Source organism: Saccostrea cucullata, unplaced genomic scaffold, assembly GCF_032062105.1.
Source record: "Saccostrea cucullata isolate Sc308-1 unplaced genomic scaffold, CSIRO_AGI_Scuc_v1 ctg10854, whole genome shotgun sequence".
Lineage (NCBI taxonomy): Eukaryota > Metazoa > Mollusca > Bivalvia > Ostreida > Ostreidae > Saccostrea > Saccostrea cuccullata.
Window position 1 is genome coordinate 1 of NW_026924023.1, and position 22830 is coordinate 22830.

At 34.7% G+C, this 22830-nt stretch overlaps 1 protein-coding gene across 1 annotated transcript; it reads left to right on the top strand.

Moving 5' to 3' along the window:
• Window positions 1–194: 194 nt before the first annotated feature.
• On the top strand, window positions 195–22562 carry LOC134265508 (uncharacterized; the record flags this gene model as incomplete). The annotated part of the gene is made up of 22 exons (XM_062747727.1): window positions 195–280; window positions 7927–7990; window positions 8073–8258; window positions 8925–9169; window positions 9957–10242; window positions 10328–10489; window positions 10864–11032; window positions 13423–13613; window positions 13722–13961; window positions 14227–14341; window positions 14468–14578; window positions 14691–14801; window positions 15360–15470; window positions 15810–15920; window positions 16152–16262; window positions 16538–16648; window positions 16988–17098; window positions 17330–17440; window positions 18259–18369; window positions 21181–21291; window positions 21523–21633; window positions 22452–22562. Coding segments are annotated over 22 exons (3076 nt in total), but the record flags the coding sequence as incomplete, so codon positions are not given.
• Window positions 22563–22830: the final 268 nt, after the last annotated feature.

Consider the following 22830-nt stretch of genomic DNA (forward strand, 5'->3'; position numbering starts at 1 on the left):
TTTTATGCCAGTAAATAACGCGTGCCGCTAAGTGATTGCAGTTTTTTAAAACGAAACCGCCAACGGATTGGATTCGGTTATATATATATATATATATATATCTTTTTTTATCATACATGTATTTAGACAAAAAAACGATGTTGTAAATATAATAATAAACAAATGTTTTAACAACCACTTGTATTCCTATAAAGGTTTACATAGAGGACAACAATTCGGCATGGAAGGGGAAAAACTGCGAATCTCATACAGATCCACATATGAAGACTTTAGATGGAAAGTAAGGAAGAATAAGCATACAATTGTGCAGTATAAAAAGTTTTATTTTATAAAAAGAGTTTATATAATCAATTTAATCAACAATATACTGTGGTTTCATCAATTTTCGTCGGCATCAATTTTCGTGGATTTTGTAAAACAGACGTTTTCGATGATACGTAATTTCGTGGACAAAAGCATTGCCTATACAAATGTATGTCATATTTCGTAATTCAATGAACATTTGAATTCGTGGATGGGCTCAACAACGATATCCACGAAAATTGGTGCACAACGAATATTGATGAAACTACAGTAATCCATTTCATTACCAAAAGTTCATATTTATTCTACCTGATCTTACCTCCATTTTTAAATAAGATATTCATTCTCCGTCCTCCGTCTCCAATTTTTTGAAACCTTGCGATATGGTAGATATTGAGCGGAACCTTACTGGAAATATTTTTTTTTAAATTGAGAACACCACTTCCTGTCGTGAGATAATAAGGATTTTCATAGGGTCTGTCGTATCCCCATGGTTTATAACAATTAACCTCGGACCATGCACACTGATGCATTGTCCCAGTAATAACACGTGCTTAGGGTTCACAATTTATTCAACTACAACAATATTGATGACGTAGTACACAGAATGATGGATGAGACAGTAACTGATATATCATAGAGTTATCTTTCTTAGAACACATAAAATAAGCCAAACACTACATCCATTCCTTTTTCCAGATCAAAATTACTTTAAATGTACATGAATTTTTACTTAATGAAAACCCTATTTTGTTTTAATTGAAAATACAATGTTGCTGATAATACCTTTGAATGTCATTCACTGCGAAAATTAACAAACATGACAAAATTAATCATTTAACTCAGTTCATAGTCTTTAAACTTGATCGGCATTTTCCGTTCTCGTACTGGTCGAGTATGAGCAGTAGTTTCTGGACTCTTTGGACTCGATAGAAGTTTCCCAGAATCATCAGAAGAATTGATACATCACCATGATCATCATACGAATCGCAAGCACTTGATTCCTTGGAATTGATATTATATTCACACTGATTTGACATTGACACATTTTCATTTGACACATTTTCACTTGACACAATTTCATGATTTGACACATTTTCCTTCTGCAAGGACACATTTTGATTTTTCACATATTCACAATGATTTTTCACAGATTTCTCACTTGGTGAACTTGGCATTTCCCCTATGAACTTCTTGAGATGCGTAACATTCCTTCTGTATCGCACACCTTCAGGAGATTCCACCAATACACCATTTCCTTCCTTTGACACAATTTTCATTGGACTTGGATTAAAATTAGTCAAAAGCTTGTCGGTTTTTTTTGCTTCATCAACACGAGATCTCCTTCCTGTAGATCATTTTCTTGTGCGTTTCTCCTTGCGTCTGTGTACATTTTGCCTTTCTCCTTGTTTTCCTTATCTCGACCACGAATTTCTGTGACGGTTCCATTAAGTTGACATAATTTGGGTAGTTTTGTATGTATGGATTGTTCTTCCAAATAACATTTGGGACGGACTAATTCCAGTCACGGTGTGTGGAGTGGATCTATACAACATGAGGTATGTGAGCAATTCATCCTTCCAGTTTCGTTTCTCGACTTGAGCTATTTTAAGTCTTTTGAGTAAAGAACTATTTTGACGCTCTATTTCCCCGTTGGCTTGAGGCCATAATGGTGTTTTCTTTCGGTGAGATATTCTGTACTCCTGCAAAAACTCCTTGAACTCTCCACTAACAAATTGAGGTCCATTATCAGTCCTTCTTGATGATGGAACACCATGTGTAGCAAAAGTGCTTTTCAAACTTTGAATCACTTTGTCTGTTGTCGTTGATCTCATGATGGTCACATCTACCCATCTTGAATAGTAGTCCACAAGAACAAACAAAATGTCCCCTGATGGCAATGGTCCTAAGAAGTCCACAGCCAAATCCTGCCACGGTTCGGAGGGTAACTCAGTCCTGTGCAATGGTTCTGGATTCATTGGTCTATACCAGGATGACCTTCGTGTCCCAAATCCAGTATTTTCCCTTTCAGAACTTCAGGGATCACAATTCTAGTTCCTCTCAAAACTAAATGTCCAATAGCACATAGTTCATCCTTAACAGGTAAGTATTCCTTACAAGTTATTTTATTCCAATTCCCTGTAATGAGACACTTCTTCACTTGTTCAATATCACTGTCCTCTGCTGAAGCTCTTTCAATTCCACGGGTTGTCATGGCAACAGGTGTTGCTCCTTCAGACATCAAACAAATGTATTGCTCTATTTCATCATGTGAAGTTGTGTGGTCAGCTTTATGAAGTAATCTTGAGAGACAATCTGCCACATTTCGAGGTCCAGGTATATACACGACTTTATAGTGGTAAGACTGTAATCGTAAAATCCACCTCTCCACTCATGCACAAGTTTTTGACCTTGGAGAGAATATGAACTGTAGAGGTTTGTGGTCTGTTACAAGTTCGAATTCCTTGCCAAAGAGATGCATGTGAAATCTTTCACAGGCCCGTACAAGTGCAAGTGCCTGCAACACCCTTAGTAGTAGCCTTAGGATCAAAATATGCTAATGTACATGCTTTTGCCATCAACTCCTTCAGTTTCTTAAAAGCATCATCTTGTTCCCGTTCCCACTGAAATTTCACTCCTTTCCTTGTGAGTCGTCTTAGCGGCTCTGCAATCGTTGCTAGATTTGGTATGAATCGTGCACTGAAATTAACAAGTCCTAAAAAACTTCGGATTTCTGCAGCATTCGATGGTTGTCTCTCTTCTAATACAGCTTTGACCTTGTCGTCACCAACACAGATTCCCTGCTTAGATAGTACATGTCCCATAAAAGATACGTGCGGCATGTTGAACTGACACTTGTCCAAGTTAATTGTGAGACCTTTCTCGCTCAACTTCTGGAAGAGTCTATCTAGATTTGTGTCATGTTCTTCCTGAGATATTCCATATACGATAATGTCGTCAAATATGCTATGCAGGCCTTTACAGTCCTTCAACACTTGGTGAATAATTTTATTGTACAGTTCTGGTGCACAAGAAATCCCAAACATCAGTCTCGTGTATCGAAAGTTTCCGTTGTGTGTTTGGAAAGTGGTTATTTTCCTTGCACTAGGGTCCAGTTCAATCTGATGGTAAGCCCATTTAATGTCCAATTTCGAGAACACTTGACTCTGATTCAAGTCACTCAAAATATCATCAATTGTCGGGATTGCGTATCTCTCTCGGATGACAGCTTCATTGGCCCTACGCATATCAACGCATAGTCTTATGTCACCATTTGCTTTTGGCACCACTACTACCTGACTCATCCAATCACTTGGCTCGTCAACTTTCTCAATAATGTCATATGACTCTAGTTCCCGTAATTTCTGTTCAACTTTGTCACGTAAATGGTAAGGTATCCTCCTTAATGGTTGTACCACGGGTTTCACACTGTCATCGATTGAAATCTTCAACTGAAAATCTTTCAATTTTCCTAGTCCTTCGAAACACTCTGGATATTTTGCTTTCAAACTGGCCTTTGTGTCTGTTACCTGTTGTACAAGTCCAGATTCTGAGTCTCCAGATTTACCAATATGTAAAATCCCACGTTTTGTGGCTGTGTCCTTACCGAAGAACGTTTGTTCATTTTCTTCTATCACATAAAAGGTAACATCGTGTAAGGACTTGTCAGTACCACAAACAGTCACTTGTGCCGTAAAATATCCAGCTACGGTCAATGAATTGCGACTCCCATACCCATTTAATTTCATGTTGGTCAGTTGTGAGGTACAGCTGATTTTCTGTTCCTTCAGATGTTCCCTTAAGCGTCGATCAATGATATTAACGGAAGCACCGGAATCAATGATAGCTGAGATCTGAACACCTCCAACTTCAATATCGATCTTGCTATCTTTGTTACCAATAGTGTCTGAAACTGTAAAAACATAGTCATATTTCTCCAGTTCTTCAGGATGCTCAGTCGGGGTATCATTCACTTGCTTTACATAACTCCGTTTCTCTTTGCTTTTCCCTTTGAAGTCCTTGGAATGTGTTTTACTCCTGCACCACTGAGCAAAATGACCTTCCTTCTTACAGGTATGACATTTTTTTCCTTTTGCGGGGCAATCTGCACTTCAATGACAATGTCCCACTCTACCACATGCCCAACATGTCTTCTTTTGTGAATGAGCAGTCGATTTCTTAGCTCTAACTCGGTTTATTGATGCACCATGACCTTGATCACCTGTTGTTGTTCCCTCCTGAGAATTACCGGAAATTCCATTTTGGATAGCATCAGCTTGCTTGTCAGCGAATTCCATTGTCTGTGCTTATTTTATCAATCGTCCAGTTTTACATCAGCGCGTTCCAGTAATTTCCTACGAAGTCTATGTGTCTTACATTTTTCAATCACCTTATCACGTATCATTTCACTTTCATCCGCAAAATTACAATATTGTGCTTTCTGCTTGAGTCTTGTAATATATTTGTCAATCGATTCACCCTGTAGTTGACTCATAGACCTGAATACAGATCTTTCATACGTAACGTTTGTATGCGATGTAAAATGTTCACTCAGTTTTTTTTTCACAAAACATTGAACACATTGTTCATTTCAGCATTATTTTCGTCTGGTTCAGGTATTTCGATACTAAAGAAAATATCTTGAACTGCACGACCTGCATGGTGTAACATAAGTGATTTCAACTGTTTCGGGTTAACTACCCCTTTACCTTCTGCAAAGGACTGCAGCCATTTCTTCCACCGGAAGCCCATGCTGTTGATGTCGCCGCTCAAACTAAAGTTGGGAAATCCACCAAAATCTGAAAGATCAACAATTCCTCCTTCAGCCATCGTATTATCCTCGTCGCCAATAAATGTCGTATCCCTATGGTTTATAACTATTAATCTCGGATAACGATCCATGCACACTGATGCATTGTCCCAGTAATAACACGTGCTAAGGGTTCACAATTTATTCAACTACAACAATATTGATGACGTAGTACACAGAATGATGATAAGACAGTAACTGATATATCTTAGAGTTATCTTTCTTAGAACACATGAAATAAGCTAAACACTACAGGGTCTGCTTGTCCTGGGAACTCTTTTTGAGCAATTTTGTGCGGTCGATGGATCATTGAATGATCAGCAGAGGACAAGGAGACTGAAAGATGGGAGGTCTGACGGAAACGTTCAATAGTGTCTCACGTTGTCAAAAAAGACAGATTAGGGGACATGTAAATTTTTTAGTTTGTCTTATGCTACTGCGCAAAATAAATTTGACAGAGGGCTAAATTTTTTAAAAAAATTTGAGTGTATAATGGTACCAAGAATTCTTAAAGAAAGTGAAATTGGTGAAAATGTTTGCGCTTCACAAATATTTTTTAATGAAACGAAGGGGAAACGCTTAAAAACATGACGGCGCGTATCCGCTATTTGGCGTTATAGGTAGGTACGGCGACACCGAAACATTGAGATATTAAATCAAGATTTCCAGTAAAGAAAGAGGAAGGTTTGTAGATGTGCAGTTGAGTGTCCAAAATTTTCAGGAACTAGCTTGATAGGTCTCGAAAAAATGTCTCGGAAACATCTCACAAAATTTGACACCTTTTGTTTCATATCGTCATACCTGTTAATACCTGTAATTTGTTGAAACATATTGAAGAAAAGATGAACAGAATGTTAAGAGCTTTTATGTGATACAATAAAAAATTATGCTGGCACCTCAAATTAGGGTCTCAAAATCTTCTAGCCATATCTTTTGAATAATTAGTACGTGTATTTGGTTTTATATTAACTACTGAAGCAAAATTGATTCTCCTAACAATCTGTAACAATATACTATAAAATCATGATCATATGTTACGTAATTTTAAAGAGGCCAAAATGCTAAGTCTTTGATATCTTTAATCTTCTTAGGGAGAACTTTTTTGATAAGCAGTATTAAATAAAAAATGTTAAGAATTGTATTGTAACCATTTCTTTTTTCTTTTTTTTCTTTTTTTTTTCAAAAACGTCCATTACATGTAAGGGATTGTAGGGCTGTATATTCTGCATAGCTCGAAAACGAGAAAGAAATTTCTGAATAATTGTGGAACAAAAATCTTTAAAATCAAAAGCCTTATCATTTGATATGAAGAAAAACGGTGTGACTCTATAAATAAGAGACTTCAAGGGAGGGAAGTCAGCATTTGACTCGATGATACTGTAAACGTGTTACATTTGGCTACGTATTATTATTAGCGGCTTTAGCGGAACGCAGCAACCGCTAAATCAAGTACAACGCTAAATTCCTTGGACATATACACCTAAATAAGAAACGAAGAAATGCACTAAATAAAATAAACGTTAACTAAATCAAAAGTCAATTTCCGACAAAAATCGTACACGCTAAATATAATTCATTTTCAGTAAATTGTTTGTTTGATAAAGTTATTTTATCGACCGCTGAAGGATGCACTTAAATTTAGTCGTGTATTGATTTTACACAAGCCCTTGTCTCTGTATTCTTTCATCACTTGGATCAGTTTACGCCTGCAATCCTTCATGGTCGGTGAGTATTAGCGATGCATGCCAAAATTTGTGCAATGCTTATTTTTGAAATATCGCTCATACCAATGCATATTACATATTACAAACTTGTGATAATCAAAATCGATTTCCCATGCAAAAACTGTCGATATTTTCGTACGTGCTTTTTTTTTTTTATCTCTACTTCAAGCCTGGTATATCTGATCTTGCAAGCTGAATTGTTTTAATGCTGTTTGAAGCCTTTTTTTCATAGGTCAGGATTATAGTGTTAAAAGTATTCACATTAGTTATGATTGGTTCTTTTGCCCCCATAATCGTGTAATACTGTGTATCACTTATTTTATGGAGGTTTAATTTTCTTGCTTTTCAAGGTATGACCATAAAAAGTTGACCCATTTGTGATTCTGACATCTTCAGATTGCAGTGAAGAGAATATTCTTCCGTGGCATGTATTTTATAGATCAAAGGTTGTTTAAACTTGGGTTTCCTATAATTTCTTATAGGTATAAACGTTTTGATTGATTTGTGTAATGTTGTTTTCGAGATTTTTTCACTCATGAGAAACGTTAATATGTACCAGTGAAGTAATTCCAATTATGACCTTAACTCGGCACTCGGGTCATTGAGCAGTGAGGGATCTTTATCGTGCCAGCGCTTGCCTTGACCCGGGGTCTCGGTTCTTCAAGTCTCATCCATAAAACCCGCAACGTTCAGTTCAAGTGCCGAGCGCTTGGCGAAGAAACAGTTGCTACCCATTGTTTATCGGTTTCGGCTAGCTGCGGGCGAGGCACGAACTCAAACCTCCCGATCACGGAGCGAGCACTCTACCGATTGAGCTACCGGGACTATTTTGGAAAAAAGAAAATATGTTTCAAAATTGCCCTGTGTAGTTAAAAAACGATATTTAATTAGATTTCTATGCTGGAAATGTTCAAGCAAAAGATGGTTATTTTCTTCCTAGATCACTCTTTTCCATCCAGCATTTAGACTATAAAATAAATCATGTATTTCTTTATACATTACATTTCAAGCTTCGGACAACGAAAGAAAGTTTTGCAAAACGTTTATTGATGTTATTTGTAATTATGCAAAAAATGTGAATTGTTGTAGATATTATGAATGCCAGTTGGATGGAACTTTCATATTGTACAGAAACGAGATATTCCAACAAGAGGTCTGACCATTTCTTTTTACTCTGGTTGATATAAAAGATATTATTTAAGTTGTTTAGATATTGATAAAGAAATTTATATCAGGTACAAGAAAAACATCATATGTGTCATCCTGCCCGTTCCTACCCAAGATGCACTTGTGCTGTTGCTGTGAGGTCAGGAAAAGACGTTTTCATCGTGGATATATGCGGCACCCAAACGGTCATCAACTTTCCTTCTTGCGAGGATAAAGTGTTAAAAGTCATCAAAGCAACCGATAAACACTACAAGGTAAAATATATGCCAAATACATTTTTAAACCCACCATCAACTTAACATACTACGTATAGAAATTGTAATCCTTATCTTAAAAGATTTTAAGCCATCTTCAAAAAAATTGTTTGGTTGCCCTCTCCAAACCGCTTAGTGGCCTAACTCAAAACTTCTAGTACATGATTATGTGTTCACTCCTTAAAAAAAGTAAAAAATATGTTGAAAAAAGATTTTTGCAGCTTCAATCGACCTAATAGTATTAACCTGAGTAGGAAAAGGGAACACCTTTAGTTTTCTAAAAGACGGTCTTATTTCCTGTTTTAGAAGTTTTTATGTGCAAACTGATATTATGGAACACTTAGAACAACTTGGCAATCTCTATCCATTAAATTGTAATAAGTGATAACCTTTGAACGCCTACAAAAATGTTAAAATACCAAGTAATTAGCATTGTTTTCATCTTTAGAACTGTTGAAAATATGCAAGCATCAAAAACAATATTCCTTCATTTGAAAAATCCTACAATAAGAATGAGTGAAACTAATTTAAAATATGTGGAAATTTTTGAAATTTACCATTGTGTTCTTTCAGTTAATTTTTGTTTGATCTTTTCATTTCTAATGTTATTCGCAGATACATTTTCAGGAAGTATTCATATTATTAACTTTCTTTTATACATTTTAGGTCATTTTCCCAACAGGAACATTAGTTGAAATTACGTTTGTCTCCTGGCCCAATTGGAATGATTGGCATTTAAATATCGACATTTTCCCATCGCCTTCTGATGTTGGGAATTCCAGTGGTCTTTGCGGAATCCTTGATAACGATTATAAAAATGATTTTACTTGGAACGATGCTAATAAAACGGAGGACAATCCTGATAACTTCAACTATTGGAATCCTCCCAACGGATTTTCTAAATCCTGGAAGTACTGTTTTTCTTAATGATACATTGTAGTACTACTGCTCGAATTTATTTTTATATTCTTCTGTTTAACAAAACTTGTTTAAAATAAATATGCTTAGAAAATGTGCTTTAAGAGTCTAAAATACAAATTAATTTAATTATACCATACATACTCGCCTAGTCCATTGCAATCCATCCCAATCCATTGATCTTTAACCTGGTTTCAATTAATATATCCTTTTTTCGAAATGAAACTTATATCTTATTTGAAATCATTAAACACATAAGTTATGCCCATTTTAGATACAAATAGAATTATTAAAATTTGTAAATACGTGAACTTTATGTATCATCTAATAATGCATAAATTATCATAAACTGGTATACGCAGACATTTGTTTCGATAATACCGGGATTGCATATACAATACAACATTTCAACGTCAAGAAAAATACCAATCTCTTTATGACTCACCTATAAGTCGGATATAGGGTTTAAGACCAAAATTCAACTCCCAAAAACCGATTTATAGATGAATATATTTAATTTACTTGTTACAGCTTAAATTCCTGTCATTGATATACGAGTAAATATAAGTTTCAGATTAAATGAAATTTTTAGCTTTGATGTAATCATTCAACATCGAAATTGTCATTGACACATCTAAATTACAGATTGAAAAAAAATAACTTTGATATTACTAAAATACATCGAAATAATAAATTAGTTATTTGTAATAATTGGTATACCAATTTCAATTGTTCGTACAGGTAATACTTTTTAAATCTTTGAAAAAATCCTATTTTCAGGGTTCAAAATGATGAAGTAGACCTCTTTGACACCAACGTATATGGCGGTTTGAAGTCCATAACGACAGTCTTTGATCGTACTTGTACCTGTAAAAAGAACGCCAACAATCCACATGACGGGGACATTATATGTAGCTATGGAAATTACAAGAACTGCAATTTTGCGGTGGGAAAAAGATACTACTGTATCTTAAATCCAGAAGGCCAGTTAAGGAGAAAAAGAGACCTGCGTCATTTGCAGTCGTTGACCGCCGGTGATCCTCGAAATAACGAAATTCATGCAAAAGTATATCTTTGATTATTTCCCAAATTTACTGAAAAGTACTTCTTCAGAATTTTACATACTTTATCGCTTTCTTTTCTTGCATTAGAGTCGAATGAAGAGACAAACAAATACTGATGTTATGTCTTATGAAAATGCGACGACCATCTGCAATGAAGCATTTGAAGCCTCTGCATCGTATCTGATGTGTCAGGAGCACGTCAGTGATCTGGCCAACACCTCGCTGATTAACTGTGTATCTGATCTTATGGTATGTACAAATACTTAATTATTATTTTTTTATGGACTAATAATTTTCTAAGTAAACCTGAGAATAAAGTGAACAATCAATATTAAGACTGCCGTCTAACATGAAGTTTAAAGATTTAATTTTTTGCATAATATCTTATTTGCTATTTCGAACTTTAACTATTCAAATGTAAAAAGAATACAGAAAAGCAGTTACCTGATCTTATGCTATTTAGTTTTAGAAGCTTTTTACAATATTTATGAAAAGAATGGTTAAAGTCCCTAAAAATGAAATAAAATTCAAGAGACATAAAAGGATAATGTACTTTTAAAAATGTATGAAACACTTTGTTCTTGTGAGTGACTTTGAAATTGTCAGTATACTTTCCTCGGCAGATGACTGGTGACGTAAACATCACAAAGATTCACATAGAGGCAGCGCTGGAGCAATGCTCGACATTCGTCGTATTAAACGCAACTTTCCAGGAAACGGAACCGGAAATAACGTACAGAATTGAAAGTCTCTGTGAAAACAACTGTAGCGGAAATGGTGTATGTAATTCTGGTAAGTTGTAGAAATATTAGTAACGTTGATGTTACTTTTCTGTATTCAGGTCTGTTTATTTGTCCAACCAATTAAATATATGGCAGAAAAAAACAGGGGCGGATACAGGATTTGTGGTGGGGGGGGGGGCGTGGATAACTTTGTTGAGGCAAGGGGTCATTGGCCGCCTTAAGGCCTTAAGTTATAAAAAAAAAAGTAAGTAACATGTTGCTTCTTTATTGTATGCAGAAGTGCATATCTGTGTTTATTGAGTTTGAGTAAGAGACATTTAAGCAAATTGTCCCTTGTCAAATATAATTTTTCTAACCTTTATGCCACATAAAGCCAAAACATATAAAATTTACGCACAGAAAAAAAATCTACCATGTTGTTAAGTGAAATGTAACAAAAAGTGTACTGAAATGTAACCAACAGCGTACTGCAAAAAAAAAATAAACAAACAAACAAACTGGATGGCTGTAATTCATTATTGGCTCATTCTCTCCACACATTCAAGTGACCATTTAATTAATTGAAAAAACTTCGACAGATGGCGATGCAAATGATTCTGCATTTGGCAAACTTACTTGTTCTTAAAGACCAATTATTTTCCCGTACGGTTACCTGATGAGGGGGGGGGGGGTGGTCCAAGTAATAGTGGTGTTATTTACCTGGAGACCCTCGATACCCAAGATGTCAAAAATCTGTGTATACGTAGCATTACACAGGAAGTCTGTGTTTGGTGATCAGGGTCAACATTCCGTGTTCTGTGTCTAAATTTGAGTGAAACTACTTGAAATAATTGAAATATTTCAATATTTAATTATTTATAAACACTTTCAGCGATATCTAATGATTCGAGAAGAAAAAAATTATAAAGAAATATCGTTTATATATTTAAAAAAATGACAAATTAAAGAAAAGAACACAGAGTAAAACTACAAAGAAAACATATCTTTTTTTAATTAAACTTGTGTAAATATCAATTAAAAAAAATATATTCCATTCATAGGCAGGCCTATCCGTGTGAACATATACAATGTACCGTACCGCGATAGGAACATTGCCTATGTTCTGATCAACAATAGTGTGGAAAATATTCACCATTTACGGGTGTTCGTGTGTTTAAAATTTATTATTTTTTGTAAGATTTTTTTTTTTATACTTTTAAGAATTGATCTTTGGCTGTATATATTCACTTTTAATTTTGAATATTGGGTATTGACAGATGTTAGGAAATTCGAACTAAAAGTTGCAATCTCGAAAATGTTCTGACATTTCAGAATTTTACAACAGAACATGGTATAGATTGTATTCATATGTAAGTAGATAAAACATCAGATAAAGGAATTTTTTATCCGTGCCGTTTGTGCTTAATATCTTTTCCTATTTATCATATTCCAATTTTAATCGGCAAATAGCGTTTCTGTGCACAGACTGGTCTAAATTCTACAGCAGATTTCTTGGACGACATATCGCCTATTTATGAAGTCATGTTTTATTTATCTACTCTCAATTGTTTTTTAAAATAAAATTTTACCAAGATTCTTTTTTAACCCCCTGTGTATACAAGGCGGCGCTGCATTTCATTTCCGGAAATCTGCATAGCATTTGCGACATTTTTTTAATTTCATTTCCGACATTTTTTTAATTTCATTTCCGAAATAATTTTGTTTTCATTTCCGGAATTTACCGGTGCGGCAAATTAATGTTTTAAAAGTCAGCGAAAATGAAATTTTAAAAGTATTTATTGCAAAATATTGATTAAAAATATATTTAATAAAATATATTTATTATACATATATGCAAACATATAGCACTAAGTCTAGGTAAAAGAGTTCAATAAACATACAACTTTTTCACCTCATTTAATGTGCACTAAAATAAATGTCAGTGACAGCAGTTTCATCGATAAATTTACAAAAACTCAGATATTGGATTTCAATGATGTATTTATTATTTGTATTCCTTAAATTTTTCGTAGGTAAAGTCTTCAAATCTAAAGCACTAAAGGTACTATCTGAAAAATGTCGGAAATGAAAGCAAAAATATGTCGGAAATGAAAACTAAAAAATGTCGGAAATGAAAAAAATGATAATTACTAAAAATTCCGGAAATGAAATGCAGCCCAAGGCGGCTACATGAAAGTGTTTGACGCGTGACCAGGCAATCGTTTTCAGAGGACTCAAACTCAGACTATCAGGTAGCACGGGTAGCTGGCCTGTCAATCGAATCAGAAGCTATTGTTTTTTAAATGATTGACAGGCGGTAAATTATTGATCTTGAATCAGGTAGATTTAAGGGGGCGTTAACATAAAATTGGGTGTTTAAGTTCAATTATAATACAGCTGTATGTTTAAATATAGAAGACTTTGATTAAAGAAATATTCATCATTAATTCTTATTTTCAGGTAACTGTACCTGTAATAGTGGGTATGCTGGGAGCGACTGTTCCTTTGACCTGTCTGGTCCCCCCTCTATAACACACATATCTGACTTTGGATTCTGTGACAAGTCTTCTGAAGCCTGCGAGGAAATCACTCTGTATGGAAAGTACTTCCTGGAAAATATGAACACCACGTGTTACATTAGGAGGAAAATGGTATTTTGTGTACAATTTCTGACTGGCATTGTTAAAATGTTTCATATGTAAAAGCAGATCTTGTTTTTCTTTTGATTATTGAGACAAAATATTATCTTTATATTTCAGCTTGCAGAAGATGGTGCAGTTTTGTCAGAAATAAACTATGAATCCGGTCTTCAAGAAAGAACACTATTTGAGGGGTACTGTCCCTTAGACTACAATACAGATGTCCACTGGGTCAGTGTATTTAGATTCAACGTATCGAACGACGGTAGTAGATATACAGAGAACTATAACGTCTACACCTACCAATCTCTCTGTCAGGAACTAAAGAATGATACAGGGAACATCACATTTATATTTAAGGTACGTGTGAATATTTACAATAGATATTCTTTCCGGTGAAAAAGATTGTGTATTTATATCACGCATGTTTTATCTCATCCTTCCCTCGTCTTGTGTATCCCCTAAAAAGCTATAATGAAAATCACTAGTTTTTTGTCTAAAACTTTGTAAAACTTGTCTTTAAATCTCAGCTGCTAGAATCCACTTTTTCTATTGGCAGTGAACAGTTGTTTTCTAAAACCTTTTCACGGGTTTGTGCTGTATATGGCTATTTATTTTTTGATAGGATGGTTATTGCTATATTAACAATACCTGTGTGGCTGCTGGAGATACAAATAAGGACAATCTCTGTGATATATGTGACACAGAGAGCAATAAATACCAATGGTCATTCAACGCGGGTATTTCTACTTCTGAATTTGATATTTTAAATTCAATACCCATCTATGATACCATTGACGTTTTGTTTTACACAAAAACTGCAAAAGGTGTAATTTATAGAGAATACATATTTCTTTTATAACCAGGACACTGTTTTATTGATGGGCAATGTTACACAAATGGAGCTATAAACGGCACAAATCCTTGCAGTGTGTGTAATCCATCTATCAACATAACATCCTGGTCTCCTAATCCAGGTAATTATTTGTTTGCACTTTGCAGTCTTATTGTTCTTCTCTACTACAAAAGGGTTCTAAAATTTTTAATACGTCATTCACTTTGTTTTCACCATTATGTTTTACCATTCAGGATTCTGTTTCATTGACAACATATGTTACTCTGATGGGCAAGTCAATCCAAGCAAAAGCTGTGATATCTGCCAGTCAAATATATCAAGAACTGTCTGGACATTCAATGAAGGTAATTTGTTTACAGAGATCCATAAATATTGTAAGGAACTTGGTGTCGGCCTGTTAACTACGTAGCCAAAAAAGTATTCATAGTGTAAATATACATTTTTGTAATCAAGGACCAAGCCTACATTCAGAAGTACATGTATATCAGAAAAAGTCAACCTCAAGAAAGTGTCTGCTCGTATTTTAATGAGATGAGCAGTGAGTTTTCACAAAGGGTAGAATCAAGTTACGTTCAAATCATGACGTACGACATCAATCGATGATTAAAATTTTACGATTGAATATGTAGGAAACAAGTTTTCTTTTTACTTTAGAACAGCAAAACCATTTAATGTGATTTTTTAATTTATTCACGAGTAGTGTAAATTAAAGTTTACGGTTGGGACAAAGCAGGTGACACAGTTTACATATGAATTAATACATGTAACGGGAAAAATATGATAAAAACGAAAGAATATTATCTATTTATTTTATTGACATGTCTTTCTTTAAACAAACAACAATTTTTCGGTCGTTAAATAAATACGTAAATTCTATCATAAACTCTGAAATTATACTGTAGGCTATTGTTTCATCGATGGATTATGTGTCAAGAGCGGTGATGCAGATGCTATAATGGACTGTAAAATATGTAACTCCAGTATCAGTACAACACAATGGCAGTTAAAGAAAGGTTAGAACGTACAATTATCTTCTTTTTAAATCACATTATACAAAGGAATCAAACGATGTTAAAAACACAAAAATTACTATTAAATGTTTTAGTTTCAGCAAATAATACAAAAATTCGCACAAATACTAAAATGTACTTAAGAATGAAGAAGCATTTTGTAAACAAACATTTCATGAAAAATCCTGTTAGTTTCTTCTTTGAAAGTTATTTTCAAAACTGTTCATATGCGTCCAAGATGTTGTTATATATATGAAATTTAACAGACCTCTTTTAATAACGTGTCCCATTACTTCTAATAATGCGCCCGAAGCTTTTATTTATGTGAAACAATTTTTACAGATTTTTGTCTTATAAACGATGGCTGTTTTGTGGATGGAGGCACAAATTCTTTATACCCGTGTCATCATTGTAACGTATCATCCAATCAACTCTCCTGGAGTAAAAACCATGGTACACCTTTGATATGACATTCTTTAAGATTTCGTCAGATTACATTGACAAAATAGACCCTTAATTTACTCAAAAATAACACGAAACAGTTGACAGTTATAATTTTAGCATAATAGGGGATTTCTTTTATAGTATATAGGATACACGTATTTGTAAGTAAATAGGTCAAAAGCATGAACCCCACTATATATTCTATGTTGATATAACACAATTTTATTTTTTATTATTAAGAATACTGTGAAATCGATAACCAATGTTTGGCTGATGGACAGAAGAATGTAACCAATGACTGTTATTACTGCAATGCATCCCTGGGACAAAGTACATGGTCTTTAAGTCCAGGTAACTGCAAAATAAAGAAACATTTCAATTTGTTCATTGATTGATTGATTTGTAAATTGTTTAACGTCCCTCTTGAGAATTTTTTCACTCATATGGAGACGCCACCATTTGCCGGTGGAGAGCTGCAAATTTTGTCCTTTACTTGGCACTCAGGGCCATTGAGCAGGGAGGGATTTTTTTCATGCCAAAAAATGTCTTTCTTTAAACAAACAACAATTTTTCGGTCTTTAAATAAATACGTAAATTCTATCATAAACTCTGAAATTATACTGTAGGCTATTGTTTCATCGATGGATTATGTGTCAAGAGCGGTGATGCAGATGCTATAATGGACTGTAAAATATGTAACTCCAGTATCAGTACAACACAATGGCAGTTAAAGAAAGGTTAGAACGTACAATTATCTTCTTTTTAAATCACATTATACAAAGGAATCAAACGATGTTAAAAACACAAAAATTACTATTAAATGTTTTAGTTTCAGCAAATAATACAAAAATTCGCACAAATACTAAAATGTACTTAAGAATGAAGAAGCATTTTGTAAACAAACATTTCATGAAAAATCCTGTTAGTTTCTTCTTTGAAAGTTATTTTCAAAACTGTTCATATGCGTCCAAGATGTTGTTATATATATGAAATTTAACAGACCTCTTTTAATAACGTGTCCCATTACTTCTAATAATGCGCCCGAAGCTTTTATTTATGTGAAACAATTTTTACAGATTTTTGTCTTATAAACGATGGCTGTTTTGTGGATGGAGGCACAAATTCTTTATACCCGTGTCATCATTGTAACGTATCATCCAATCAACTCTCCTGGAGTAAAAACCATGGTACACCTTTGATATGACATTCTTTAAGATTTCGTCAGATTACATTGACAAAATAGACCCTTAATTTACTCAAAAATAACACGAAACAGTTGACAGTTATAATTTTAGCATAATAGGGGATTTCTTTTATAGTATATAGGATACACGTATTTGTAAGTAAATAGGTCAAAAGCATGAACCCCACTATATATTCTATGTTGATATAACACAATTTTATTTTTTATTATTAAGAATACTGTGAAATCGATAACCAATGTTTGGCTGATGGACAGAAGAATGTAACCAATGACTGTTATTACTGCAATGCATCCCTGGGACAAAGTACATGGTCTTTAAGTCCAGGTAACTGCAAAATAAAGAAACATTTCAATTTGTTCATTGATTGATTGATTTGTAAATTGTTTAACGTCCCTCTTGAGAATTTTTTCACTCATATGGAGACGCCACCATTTGCCGGTGGAGAGCTGCAAATTTTGTCCTTTACTTGGCACTCAGGGCCATTGAGCAGGGAGGGATTTTTTTCATGCCAGCATCCCACATCCCGCAGTGGGACTCGAACCCGCGTCTAAAGGATTGACTCCCTTACTTCGCGACTCTAGAGCAGACGTTCTAACGACTGCGCCACGCGGGCGACAATTTGCTCTTTGAGAATAAAAGCATTTAAGTTAGATTTTTTATTTAGTTATTTACAAAAAATCAAAGTACATGTGCATAGGTCTTGGACGATGCTTTAAGCAAGTTGAACCAGTTATAAACTTGAATTTAATCAGATGAGCAATGATTTTTCATAATGCGTAGAATCAAGTAACGTTCAATTCATGACGTACGAAGATAGAGTGCGACATGATTCGGTGATAAAAAAAAATACGATTGGATATGTAGGAAACAAAATTTTCTATTTACTTTAGAACAGCAAAACCATTTACTGTGATTTTTATTTTAATATATTCATAAGTAGTGTAAATTTAAGTTCAGGGTTGGGACAAAGGAGGCGACACAGTTTACATATGAATATATAAATGTAACGTAAAAAATATGATAAAAGCGAAAGAATAATATATATTCATTTTATTGATATGTCTTTCTTTAAACAAACAAATTTTTTTAGGTCGTTCATAAAATAAGTAAAACCTACGATAACCTTTGAAATTATACTGTAGGATATTGTTTCATCGATGGATTATGTGTCAAGAGCGGAGATGCAGATGCTATAATGGACTGTAAAATATGTAACTCCAGTATAAGTACATCTCAGTGGCAGTTAAAGAAAGGTAAGAACGTATCTTTTTAGCTCACCTGAGCCGAAGGCTCAAGTGAGCTTTTCTGATCACATTTTGTCCGGCGTCCGTCTGTCTGTCTGTAAACTTTTCACGTTTTCGACTTCTTCTCAAGAACCCCTGGGCCAATTTCAACCAAACTTGCCACAAAGCATCCTTGGGTAAAGGGGATTCAAATTTGTTCAAATGAAGGGCCACGCCCTCATTCAAGGGGAGATAATTGGGAATTAATGAAAATTTGGTGGTATGCTTTTAAAATCTTCTTCTGAAGAACCACTGTGCCAGGAAAGATGAAACTTATAGGGAAAGATCCTCAGGTAGTGTGGATTCAAATGTGTTCAAATCATGACCCCCGGGGGTAGGGCGGGGCCAAAATGGCCGACCAAAGTTTTACATAGAAATATATAGGAAAATCTTTAAAAATCTTCTTCTCAAGAATGACAAAGCCATAATTCATCATATTTATATGGAAGCATCCTCAGGTAGTGTAGATTCAAGTTTGTTCAAATCATGACCCCCGGGGGTAGGGCGGGGCCACAATGGCCGACCATTGTTTTACATAGAAATATATAGGAAAATTCTTTAAAAATTTTCTTCTCAAGAATAACCAAGCCATAATTGATCATATTTATATGGAAGCATCCTCAGGTAGTGTAGATTCAAGTTTGTTCAAATCATGACGTACCCCCGGGGGGTAGGACGTGGCCACAATGGCCGACCAAAGTTTTACATAGAAATATATAGGAAAATTCTTTAAAATCTTCTTCTCAAGAATAGCTAAGCCATAATTGATCATATTTATGTGGAAGCATCTTCGGGTAGTGTAGATTCAAGTTTGTTCAAATCATGACCCCCGGGGGTAGGGCGGGGCCACAATGGCCGACCAAAGGTGCTCAGGTGAGCGATGTGGCCCATGAGCCTCTTTTTTTTAAAGTTAAAATTATACAAAGGAATCAAAAGATTTTAAAAACACGAAAATGACTATTCAATTTCTTGAGGGGGCATTTGATTTTGAATGGGGTGGCTGATAATTTTTTTCGAATTCCACATCGTTTTTAGCTCACCTGAGCCGAAGGCTCAAGTGAGCTTTTTGATCACATTTTGTCCGGCGTCCGTCTGTCCGTCTGTCTGTCCGTCTGTCTGTCTGTCTGTCTGTCTGTCTGTAAACTTTTCACATTTTCGACTTCTTCTCAAGAACCACTGGGCCAATTTCAACCAAACTTGCCACAAAGTATCCTTGGGTGAAGCGAATTCAAGTTTGTTCAAATGAAGGGCCACACCCTTATTCAAGGGGAGATAATTGGGAATTAATGAAAATTTAGTGGTATATTTTAAAAATCTTCTTCTGAAGAACCACTGTGCCAGGAAAGATGAAACTTATTGGGAAACATCCTCAGGTAGTGTACATTCAAGTTTGTTCAAATCATGACCCCCGGGGGTAGGGCGGGGCCAAAATGGCCGACCAAAGTTTTACATAGAAATATATAGGAAAATTCTTTAAAAATCTTCTTCTCAAGAATGACAAAGCCATAATTCATCATATTTACATGGAAGCATACTCAGGTAGTGTAGATTCAAGTTTGTTCAAATCATGACCCCCGGGGGTAGGGCGGGGCCAAAATGGCCGACCAAAGTTTTACATAGAAATATATAGGAAAATTCTTTAAAAATCTTCTTCTCAAGAATGACAAAGCCATAATTCATCATATTTATATGGAAGCATGCTCAGGTAGTGTAGATTCAAATTTGTTCAAATCATGACCCCCGGAGGTAGGGCGGGGCCAAAATGGCCGACCAAAGTTTTACATAGAAATATATAGGAAAATTCTTTAAAAATCTTCTTCTCAAGAATGACAAAGCCATAATTCATCATATTTATATGGAAGCATGCTCAGGTAGTGTAGATTCAAGTTTGTTCAAATCATGACCCCCGGGGGTAGGGCGGGGCCAAAATGGCCGACCAAAGTTTTACATAGAAATATATAGGAAAATTCTTTAAAAATCTTCTTCTCAAGAATGACAAAGCCATAATTCATCATATTTATATCTGAGCATGCTCATGTAGTGTAGATTCAAATTTGTTCAAATCATGACCCCCGGGGGTAGGGCGGGGCCAAAATGGCCGACCAAAGTTTTACATAGAAATATATAGGAAAATTCTTTAAAAATCTTTTTCTCAAGAATGACAAAGCCATTATTCATCATATTTATATGGAAGCATGTTCAGGTAGTGTAGATTCAAGTTTTTTTAAATCATGATCCCTGGGGGTAGGGCGGGGCCAAAATGGCCGACCAAAGTTTTACATAGAAATATATAGGAAAATTCTTTAAAAATCTTCTTCTCAATCATTTTCTAAAAAATAGCAAATCCATGATTGGTCATGGGACTACTTTTGGATTTAAACTTTACAATAAAAAGACATTTTATACTAGTCCTACCCTTGGTACTCAGGTGAGCGATGTGGCCCATGGGCCTCTTGTTCTTATCAGCCAAGACTGAATTAAATATTTTCAATATGATTAAAGATAGAATTTCCTTGCCAGTGGTGGACAGACTTTCCCCTTATGCTTTAGTTTCAGAAAATAATACAAAAATTCGCACAAATACTAAAATGTATTTGAGAATTTTGAGAAGTTTGTATTTTGTTAACAAGCAATTCAGGAAAAAACAAATAGCTACTTTTCTGAAAGTCATTTTCAAAACTTTTCACCTGCCTCCAAAATTAAGTTATTGTGTATGTGTTTTAAGAGAACTTCTGTAATAATGTGTCCCAAGCTTTTATTCATGTGAAACAATTTTTACAGATTATTGTCTTATTAACGATGGATGTTTTGTGGATGGAGGCACTAATTCTTCATACCCCTGTCATCATTGTAACGTATCATCCAATCAACTCTCCTGGAGTAAAAACCCAGGTACACTTTTGATATGACATTCTTTAAGATTTCGTCAGATTACATTGACCAAATTGACCCTTATTTTACTGAAAAATAACAAGAAACAGTTGACAGTAATAATTTTAGCATAATAGGGGATTTCTTTTATAGTATATAGGATACACGTATTTGTAAGTAAATAGGTCAAAAGCATGAACCCCACTATATATTCTATGTTGATATTTCACAATTTTATTTTTTATTATTAAGAATACTGTGAAATCGATAACCAATGTTTGGCTGATGGACAGAAGAATGTAACCAATGACTGTTATTACTGCAATGCATCCCTGGGACAAAGTACATGGTCTTTAAGTCCAGGTAACTGCAAAATAAAGAAACATGTCAATTTGTTCATTGATTGATTGATTTGTAAATTGTTTAACGTCCCTCTTGAGAATTTTTTCACTCATATGGAGACGCCACCATTTGCCGGTGGAGAGCTGCAAATTTTGCCTTTTACTTGGCACTTAGGGCCATTGAGCACGGAGGGATTTTTTTTCATGCCAGCATCCCACATCCCGCAGTGGGACTCGGACCCGCGTCTAAAGGATTGACTCCTTACTTCGCGACTCTAGAGCAGACGTTCTAACGACTGCGCCTCGCGGGCGACAATTTGCTCTTTGAGAATAAAAGCATTAAAGTTAAACTTTTCATTCAGTTATTTTAAAAAATAATTATAGTACATGTGCATAGTTCTTGGACGTTGCTTTAAGCAAGTTGAACCAGTTAAAAACTTGAATTTAATCAAATGAGCAATGATTTTTCTAATTGCGTAGAATCAAGTTACGTTCAATTAATGACGTACGAAGATAGAGTGCGACATCAATCGGTGATGAAAAAAATACGGTTGAAGATGTAGGAAACAAATTTTCTATTTACTTTAGAACAGCAAAACCATTTACTGTGATTTTTATTTTAATGTATTCATAAGCAGTGTAAATTTAAGTTTAGGGTTGGGACAAAGCAGGCGACACAGATTACATATGAATAAATAAATGTAACGTAAAAAATATGATTAAAGCGAAAGAATAATATCTATTTATTTTAATGATATGTCTTTCTTTAAACAAACAAAAATTTTTAGGTCGTTCATAAAATAAGTAAATTCTACGATAACCTTTGAAGTTATACTGTAGGATATTGTTTCATCGATGGATTATGTGTCAAGAGCGGAGATGCAGATGCTATAATGGACTGTAAAATATGTAACTCCAGTATAAGTACAACTCAGTGGCAGTTAAAGAAAGGTAAGAATGTTTTTTTTTAAAGTTAACATCATACAAAGGAATCAAAAGATTTTAAAAACATGAAAATGACTATTAAATTTCTTGAGGGGGCATTTGATTTTGAATGGGGTGGCTGTTAAATTTTTTCGAATTTCACATCATTTTTCTTATCAGCCAAGACTGAATTAAATATTTTCAATATGATTAAAGATAGAATTTCCTTGCCAGTGGAGGACAGACCGTCCCCTAATGCTTTAGTTTCAGAAAATAATACAAAAATTCGCACAAA